Source organism: Echinococcus granulosus, assembly GCF_000524195.1.
Source record: "Echinococcus granulosus chromosome Unknown EG_S00081, whole genome shotgun sequence".
Taxonomy (NCBI): Eukaryota; Metazoa; Platyhelminthes; class Cestoda; order Cyclophyllidea; family Taeniidae; genus Echinococcus; species Echinococcus granulosus.
In genome coordinates this window covers 338756-348773 of record NW_020170461.1, presented here as the reverse complement: position 1 = coordinate 348773, position 10018 = coordinate 338756, and the positions used below count along the sequence as shown (strand labels likewise).

The 10018-nt window shown below is 40.6% G+C and overlaps 1 protein-coding gene across 1 annotated transcript; it reads right to left on the bottom strand. All coding sequences in view use genetic code 11, as the record gives it.

Annotated features, from left to right (window-relative positions):
- Positions 1–5696: 5696 nt before the first annotated feature.
- On the bottom strand, positions 5697–6769 carry EGR_07593 (hypothetical protein; the record flags this gene model as incomplete). The annotated part of the gene is made up of 3 exons (XM_024496842.1): positions 5697–5825; positions 5876–5931; positions 6559–6769. The coding sequence occupies 3 exons, from the start codon at positions 6767–6769 to the stop codon at positions 5697–5699; spliced, it is 396 nt and encodes a 131-aa protein (XP_024348778.1).
- Positions 6770–10018: the final 3249 nt, after the last annotated feature.

Sequence of the window (10018 nt, the reverse complement as noted above, 5' to 3'; positions counted from 1 at the left end):
AATGTAGGCAAGTAAAGCAAATAGCAGAGTCAGTCGCTTGATAGAGCTAGCAATGACCTTCTAGCCCGTATTCGAACACAACTTTTCCACAAGACATCAAAATTGGCAAAAAATAAATATTATGGCTAGCTTTATTGCTCCACTTAGGGTCATGACCTCGTGGACCCTAATAATGATGTTAATCCACGATGCCTATAGTAGAGATTTAATATAACCATCCAGAGGGACGAATTAACTGAACCAATTGTAATCAAGTTAATTCGATTGGATTTTCCCTTTATTCGGACAAAAGTTGGAATGAATTCTGAAGACCTTTGGTATCAAACAATCAATTTGAACATGCTCTTGGATGCAAATTAGTGACGTCTTTTGGCCAACAGTCCACACCCAGCCACCTCAGTTTACAGATCTCCTGAGTCGTCCAGTTGTCTCCAGTCAAAAAGAGAAATAATGAGCTAGGAAATCATGAAAGGGGAATATGGAAGGTGTGGTTCAATGTGAGGGTGTAGGTGAGTGTGGGTTAGCACTTTCCTCCAATCCTCCCTCCCTTCCTTAAGTACGTGTAAAGGTCGTCTCAAGTGTGGATGTTGCTGTATTTTGCTGCATGAGGTCAAGTATTGTAGTGCGAGATTACAGGTTTCATCCCACTTGGCCTTTCTGTTCCTTAAGAGGAATTTTTGTCTCTTACAATTTGTGGTTGTGTCGTACCAGGTAGATTTTCCGAAGCTGACTGGTACCTTACAAGAGGGCCACGTACAGAGCAGGAGGAATCTCTTGGATATGGAATGGTTCATATCTCGGAAGTTATGCGTAAGCAAATAGGTAGTGGAATGTGGAGACAATGGAGGACAAGTTTGGTAACAACTTCTTTTTTCAGGCCAGTTAGCTAATTAGTAGAAATCTTCATTGAAAATGCCCCGCCCTTATCACTTTAGAAGGCTAAACATCAGACGACGCCTGACATTCATCTACTCCACGCTTGTCGGAAAGTCCCGAAGGTGTTCAAGAGAATGCTCTTCAAAGCAAAGATACAGGGCTAGTGAGTCAGTTGGAAGAGAATACCACTTCCTCACAGTAACTCACTGATTCCTTTCTCATGCCACCGCTAAACTTTCTATGAGAGTTCTACCTCAGGACAGGAAGGAAGCAGTGTATTATCCCCGTGTTAAGCCTTCTCTCTTCCCTGTCCTCTAAACCCCTCAAATGATATCTCTCCCCACGATGAATACCATCGTTCCTTGGCACTGACATCATAAAATCACGTCATCACCCGAGAACCCAAAAGACGATTAGGAGTTAGCAGTGAGGTTGAATAGGCGGTGACTAGATCCAGAATCTTCCCATCAGCCTGAATAGAAGCATTTTGTGGTTACGAATAGTTGATGGAATTCCTTTTTTCACCTCGCCCCTTATCATTTTTCACAGAGTCAAAGACTGCATACCACACTGACATATTTGAACACACCCAACGTAAAACAGACTGGCAGCAAAGGTTATACTTAAGATATCATCTACCTACTTTCTGGTGGAGCTCTTTTGTGCAAAAATAAGACACGAAAACTCACTCGGACTATTTCGATTGTTTATTTTGACTTAAGAACATTATTTGTTATAATTAATTGCAAGAAATTTGGGAAAAAGTTAATCAAGGGAAGAAATAGCCATAATCCCAAAAAAAAAATATCTCAGAGCTGTGTACTGTCACTCACTAGGAAACTCGTTACTGGCAGATATTAGATTTTGCTTGAAGAAGTGGGCAACCCAGGGGCATCCACATCTGTTTCCCTTCACCTTGACAAGAACCTATGAGACAGTCATCAGATGCTGCAATGTCACCGTAAGAGAATAGGAGGAAAGGGATTGTGGATGAGAGGAATACTACCACTATCCCTATTTTCCCTTAGATGTGGTATAAGGCTTCTCTGGTACAGGTTTTGCGGTGATGGGAGAAATGTAGTCTGCCTATGATGTGCTGTAATTTGCAAGAGGAGGTCATTACGATCACCTTCAAGCTCCTCCATCATGTATGGAGGAGATAGGAGCTAATGTCAGGAGTTACTTGATATTTAGCCTGTAGCGGGTGCACATCTTGTGGGAAATATCTGTGACTGCAGGACACCACACACTTACAAGTCAAGTCAAGTGTGACAGTGGATCCAGTGGTTACCACACTTTGTAATCCAAGCCCATTTATTATCAGAAGTCTTCTTCCCTCTCTCCCTTGATTGTCTGTCAGCCAGTCAGTCAGTAGGTAACATTAAGTTCCCTAGGTGTCACAACTTCTCACTACTCCATAATCATTCTCTTTGTACATGCCACGTGAATTGCATGTAATATTGTCAGTAAGGGTACAAAAGTCCTTATTCAAATTTGAAACAGAGGATAATCCTGCAGGTGATTCATCTGTCATTAAATGATGCGCCACATAATATCGGGCTATTCCAGTTACTTATGCACCGTATATTTTCTCTCATCCAAATTTGGCAAGACCCTAAATCTCTGTATGAAGTAGTCAAATTCAAATCGTACGCAGTAACTTTATCCAACATCATCGGTGTGTTTTTTTAAAAGCAGCAGATGGCTACGATCGCCGCTAAGCGCATCGTACTGATACAATGACACTGGTAAATGAATTTCAGTGATGAGCCTAAAGGAGGAAATGTATTTCCCAGGCTCCAGACGACTTTAGCAAGTCAGTGCAGAGAGGTATACCAGATAGTTTAACGACACTTTGATCAAAGAATGCTTCAAACAGGATACATGTATATCATTCCTTACTAAGGTAATTGTGGCCAATGTGGAGAGAAAGATATCCCTTGTAAAGTTACCACAGAAGTAACAAGCGACCCAGCCGAGTTGGCGGATGTATAGTGCTGCAACGAAAATACGTCAAATTACTGAGGATACGAGTGAATGAATGCAGAAAACCTGGGACATTTCTAACACCAGGCAATGTCAACCTACAGTTCAGCCAAGTGTGCATCAGGTGAGAGTCTAGCCACCCACCTGACAGGGAGGAGAATAGACGCAAAGCCCCAAACGTTTGTTTACAACTTTCACAGCTTTGTCTTAAAAGAGGTGACAGTTTGGTGTATCAAAGATGGAAAGAACCAGCTTATTTCTAGACCATTATATTAACCTTCATAAGGACATATCCTGCAAATAAATGCAAAGAAAACGTGCTTTCTTTCACAACTCCAGCGTTGCTATCAGACACAATGTCTACTTTTCTCAGAGAGACGTTATTCGGCGGGCTCGAAAATGACGCCTCATTTTGACTGATTTTCTTGGGAGGGCTGTTAATTAAACAAATGCACACTCAAACACATTTTACTCCTTCGGCAATCATAAATTGTTTTCTGTACAGCTCTACAAGACAAACGACGATGAAGTGAAGTTAGATTTGTTTGAATCATGAAATTTCTAGATTGGAACCATTTGTCAACCCTCTCTCTTTTTTCCTCCTTAGCAAAATAGACTTGACTTTTACATTCCATCTAAATTTAAATTTTTGTAAAATCCCAGCAATTGTTCCTCATTTATATTTAAAAGGGGCAGTTCTATGCTCTCTATGGGAATTCAAAATTTCCCAGACAGTGCATTCAATTCAGGATTTAATGCAAAAAAAACCAAATAGACGCGCAATTAGTGATGCGACTGCTTCATTAGTGATTACTGATTTACCTTACTGGGAAGAAAATTTGTTGTTTTTATTACCATTCCTTATAAAATAGTTCTGTACTTAAGGCGATTCTGACACACCCATCCTCGCTATGCTTCAATGACAAGTGTGCTTAATCTGCCATAACCAAGGATAAGCGCTTCCTAATCTTCAGTCGAAGTCAAAAAAATTCAATGCTTAGTCGACTTCTTATCTCATGCACAAATATCTGGGCACAGCAGCACATTTTCCTTTAAGCAGAATGTTTCCGTTTGACAGTAAAGTCTTTAAAGCACAAAATTAAAACAATCCGGGGCGAGAAGGTAACTAGGTAACCACTACGGATTTGAAAAATGAAGCTTTTATGAGAAGATACTCATCTTTTCCATCGTCAGTAGTAACTTTCAAATTAGCACTGTGGACTACATTGCCGCATTCAAACCGATCATTTGACAATCACAAAATACAAGTAGAAAAGTGGGCTCACATTTACTTTTGGCATCTTTTAAGTAGAGTAGAATGGATAGACGTTTGAAGGTACCACCCTGATCGGCTTAAAAGATGCGAGTGTGAGTGCAACCCAGTAGTTGGGGATGCGAGTATTTTCCAGACCCTTGGTTAAGCATAACCAACAAGTGGTCTTACAAAGTTTCCCACCCTTATTTTTCCCGAAAGTGTACATGCATTAGTGTAAAACATCAAAAAGCAGGTTTTGGTGTTCATAATTGCTGTTGATAAAATTGCCCTTAAAGATCCAATCCCTTGAAGGCAACTGCTGTAGACTCGACACCTTGGAAAGTTGAAGCCAAAGAGCGTGGCATTTTGTGATCCGTTTAGTGCTCTGATAAGGAGCTATAAGTAACTTTGTGTTGTGTCGATGAGGGTTGAGGGGAAAAGGATTGTCAAGCCGCCTGGCACTTTCCAAATAGTTGACAACTAACTCCTCACTGAGCTTAGGGCACCCTTCGGATATATTCGGCTAAAATGGTGGGCGAAATTCCTTGTAACATATAGCTTAGATAGATGTGTTATTAATTTCTACATATTCGTTTTGTGAAAAATGGGGAGAAGAGGACTGTGAGATTATGGAAAAAAAAACAAAAATAAGTAGAAAATTGCGGAAAACATTGAGAAATGTAGCCTGTCCACGTCCTTTTCCGTCTCCTAACTTACCCTATTCATTATTTCCCAACTGTCCATGCTACCTGGTGATTGGCATGTGGAAAACTTGATCGACAGGTTGGCTGATGTCGAGACAGTGTGAGGGAGTCATGAGGTAGTAAAATGACATTTGACTTTAACAGATTATGCAGCACTCTTAGTAATAAAGGGACAAGCAGACTCCATTATACTGTTAATTGCTATCAAAAAAAGCGATCTGTTTTCTTTTCTCCTTATTCTATTTCCAAAACTCCGCCTGTTTTTGAGCAACCACTCCTATCCTTTCCCTATCCCTACCGGGCCAAGTAATCCATACATCAAGCCAAAATTTTATGCCTGGAAAAAGAAACAGAGAGGTAACACCAAACAGACATTATGCTTTTGCCTTTTGCTATGTCAACTAAGTTAGATTGCCAAATTTTCCCCTAGGCAGAAAAAAAATGGAGGGCATGTTTTTTGACCTTTCGGTCTTTACTCCCCTCCTTCTCTCTCCTACTTCCCCAGACCTCGGTGCTATCCGTAATGTTTCCCACAAAGGGAGTTGCAATAATTAGGGTATATTAAAGTGTCAAGACGGGAAAGGAGCACTTTGAAAGCATTCTTTTTAACATATAAAACAAGTCAGGACCATTATATGAGAGTTCTTTGTGAATTATACATTAGTCACCTTTTGGAGAGAAAGCACTTTGTCAGGAAAAACCCCCCTTGTATTTTCAAAAAAATACTGCACTAGCTCAATCTTGCTGCCTTTCCAGCACTGTAATTTACAGTCCCAAGTGACCTCCGAGGTCTCGCTTAGGCACAGCAGCCTGGAAGAACGCACACCACTAAGTGGTGGCAATTCCTGCAGGATACTGGCATGCCTGGATGGTCGCTACAGTAAGTGGTGAAGATGAAGCCTATGGACCGAGGATGGATGGATGTGCCAAGACTCCTGACAGACACAATATATATAGGTGCCCTCTCCACTGACAGTAACCCGACCCTGTGTTCTGGACGAGGACTAGGGATTGGAAACATTTAAAAAGTCAATCATAGAGACATTTGCAGTACCTTCATGATGATGTTAACTGCTTGAACGGGCGATACCGTAACAACTTGTCCATCGCCTAAATGGAACCCAAATGGATGGACACGGGATAAATGAGATGGGATGGGATACCGGATGGATGGAGGATAAAATTTTAGCATAGGCAAAGTGCCACTTTTAAGTCTAAAAAGTTAAACTAACGTTTGACCCTGTTCAGTCGAGTAAAATTTTCTGTTCAATGGAATATCTAACACCAAAAAAGAGTAAAGTATTTGTTGTCAGGTAAAGCAGGCTTTTTGATACATGGAATATTAAAAGCAGCTCCTAAGTTTACATCAGCCCGGTGGTCTGAATTTTTTACATTCTTACAAAAAACAAATCTTCGAGATGGATGATCAGAATAAAATAAAGAAGAGTGCTTGATATCTTACACCAAAAACTGCAGCATTGTTTTCCAGCGAGCAAAACAAATCAGATTCATTACTTGAAAGTTCTCTACCATTTAGATTTTAGGCTACACTTTAGAAGAGACATTTTTTGTCAGGAAGTGCTTTCATTTTATTTTTAAGAAAATACCACACTCACCCAAAATTTCCGCCTTGTCATTATGGCATTATTTTGAAAAACTGGGTGGTTAAAGGCAATTTACAGTCCCAAGTAATCTCGGAAGTCTCAATACTTCACAACAGCACGGCAGAATACGTACCACTAAGTGGCAACAATGCTGGCAGGAAGCTAGCATACCGGAATGGTCTCTGTGGTGCGCGACTCTGGCGACCGTCCAACGAAGATGACGTTGATGTCGCCCAAAAGAGGGGAAGTGGTGATCTGCTTGGTAGTTTGACAGGTTGTTTAATCGTGAGGTGAACCAGGTGGACACTGCATGCAGGGTAGGTTGTACTTCCACCTGGAGGCATGCTGCTAAGCCTGTCGGCTTCTCTACCCGTTAGTAATATGTGTTCCGCTTTGCTACTGTAGCTTATTGCGGGCTTCGTATATATGGAAGCCGCTCTAATCTTTTGAATTCAGTTATCCACCTTGCTTATAGGAATACATTCATTTTTGAGACGGCAAAGTCCTAGTAATTTGACACGATATCACCTAATCTAGAGTTCCCCACGGAACTAAGCATTTGATCCTTAAATACCTTTTCTGACTTCATTACTGAAGGAATTTCATTTTTTAAAACGCTTAATGGGACGAGCTCTTCATCTCTACGCTAAGACCGAATCCTTGATTTTGGCTCGATCTCACCACTAAATGAATGCTTAGACGGAGCATGAGACAGTCAACTATAAAAGTGGGGCAAAAGCCTTACAAATTAGGGAACTTTATCTCATTTAGCAATTTGGTAACCCTCTTCAAAGTGACATCTCTTTAGCACAAACAAATGGTGCACTTCTGCCTAAAGGCATATTCCTCCATAATACCCCCTGAATTTGTCCCATACTTTTTTCCTTGTCAGAAATAAAATTTTGACTTTGCAGCCTTCTAGTTGCCTGGAATAAAGCCCGTAAGAGAAAAGATGTTCATCGTTCATCCATGGTAAGGCATATTTGTCGCTATCTTGGAGGCAGCATTAATGACTTTGCCCTGCTTCCGGGCATGTAGTAAAAGCAGACATTCCTTCTGACTAGAAAAACCAACTTCAACAAGAACCATACACCACAGAATTTTATCCGCTACCGGTCTGTTCAAGGAATTTTGACTGAATAAACACTTGCCAAATGTGCTTTCCATGCTCGCCTCTTTCATATTCTGTCAAAATTAAGACCCTCTGTAATGTCAGGAAGAGCAAAAACATTGAATGATGAAGGGCTTTGCTTAAGTCGCTTTAGCACTTCCAAGGAAAGGCGGTAATTTAGATGTCCTACTCTCCAAAAAACATTTTATTAAACTCCTTATATTCCTGGGTATAATCTGGCTCTTAATTTGTGAATAAGCTGAAGCAACTTTGTTTTCACTTACTCTTGTAAAAAACTTATTCATTGGAATAATTAACATTCAGAAATGGAAGAAACATTAAATGCAAGAAAAAGTGTACCTTTCGACACATGGGATGATTAGCTTATCATTTAAGTGGGGTACTTATAATAAAGCCAAAGTAATTGTGCAGGATCAGTTAAGAACAATTGGCTACCTATCTTCTTCATGCAGAAAAAATGGCTTTGCAAATAGATTTGGGGCTACGTGTCCAGGAAGGTGAAGAGAGGCACTCGCATCAAGTATGTAAGAGTGATACAAGACCATGGGTCCAGAAATTCACACACAATAGAGCTTCGGAGGCAGCAGAAGGAAGCTTTATAAAGCACAGGTTAGATGAGAGGATATGCAAGAGTTTGCAACCCCCTCGCGTATTTCGACTTAAAGGGGTCCTCTCATTAATTGCCGATCTGAGTAACTTTTTTTCTGTACTTATATCACAAGAAAGAAACACTAATATTTAAGTGAACAAATAAAACTGAATGTTTATTCCCAGCAATTTACTTTCTAGAACGTTTGATTTAATAGTGTCTGTTGAAGTGGTTGCTGTTATAAAGGACCACATGTATGTTGACATTTATAACACTATGGTGTCAATTAGCTCAGCTTTGTTGAAAACAAGTCTATAACTACGGAATGCTTTTATCAGTGTCTTAATTGGTTTCCAATTGCAGAGATATAAGACCACAGCAAGGCATACTTTTCTGAGGGTTTCAATCTCTCACTAGGGGACACAGCCTATCTCTAGCCACTCTCTCACCCCTTCTACCTTATTTACATTTCCCAACTGTCGATTCAACGATATATGTGATTATATGATTGTCTGCTGCCAAAAGGGTAGTTGTGGCTTGCCGAATAGGAATTGAGAAGAATGCGGAAAAGGAAGATGAGGGTGAGGCTGAATCGGTAACTCCGCTCCCTCCGTCATAAATGAATGACGTAAGAGAAGGGCATAATTTCAACCGATTACTAGTCCTGCCTGCTTTTTCAATAACAGACGACATGATGGGTTTGGTTCCATCAAAATGCTTTGGGTGGCTAGATCTCATCCGTGGGTGCTTGACCCTCAGCAAGTTTCCCGTTTTACGTCGAATTCTGCCTAAGATCTGCCTTTAGGGCAATCCACCTGTCTAATTCCCGTCTGATCACACCAAGTCATTAGAGCCAGCCAAATTCATAAACCTCACAACCACACTCTCTTCCCTCGTATAATAGATAGATTTGCAGAACATGCTTCACTCGAGCTTCATCCATTGACTCAGGGCCAAAATTTATTTGTCAGTTCATTAATCTTGCCTGACGTTGATCATTTCACTCCAACGTTTAATTTAGTGAGAAAAAAGTTTAACAAATACCCTCCTTGTCGAAAAACACGCTTTTTGCTCCCTTCTGCATGCGGTGCCAGAGTTATAGACGGGTGAGTTGTTGAATTAATCTGCAAGATTTATTGTCAGGTGACAATAATGCTCCCTTTATTCATCAATACATAAAAAGGCGGAGTGATTAAATGCAAGCCTAAATCGACGACTTTGCCCAGTCAGTTTACCTAATAGAGGTTTTAGTTTTGTTTTAGGCATTTCCTCCTTTCAAAAAGAAGAATTTAGGAGATTTGGCATTGTGAAAAGTTGGGTGTCGAAAAATACATTCTCAGATTTTAGGCGCTGGCGTTCTTGATTCGATTTTGTTGTCTTTTCTGACATTAGTATGAAATGCAACTCCTGAATGTGTACAGGACAGGAGAGCGCGCATACTATATCTCACGGCTGCCCAATCTGTCAAAATCTACTGAATAAGATGGTATTGCTTCAAATTGGTGGTGTGCGGTTCTTGCTTCAACTGGCGGATTGTTTTATCAGGCAACAGGAACGCAGGGGCAGGGCTCCTCTGCCAATGTGTAGTGGGGGGAAGTCATCGGGGAATCCGCTTGAATAGCGACAAATGCCGCCTTCCATCCTACGGATTTTATTCAAGGCATTTAGGAAGCAAGTTATGCTTCCCGGTGAAGATAAATTTAGGTCAAATTCGGGTCCTACTGTAAAGAGTCACCAAAATGCCAAATAAAGAGAACGAACCAAATTCACAAGTTTTTTCTTACTTCTTTCAATTTTCCCGTCTCGCACATTGTCCAAGCCTTACTTTGATGGAGAGACCAAGTAAGCATTGAAAAAGAGATCTTGCAGATT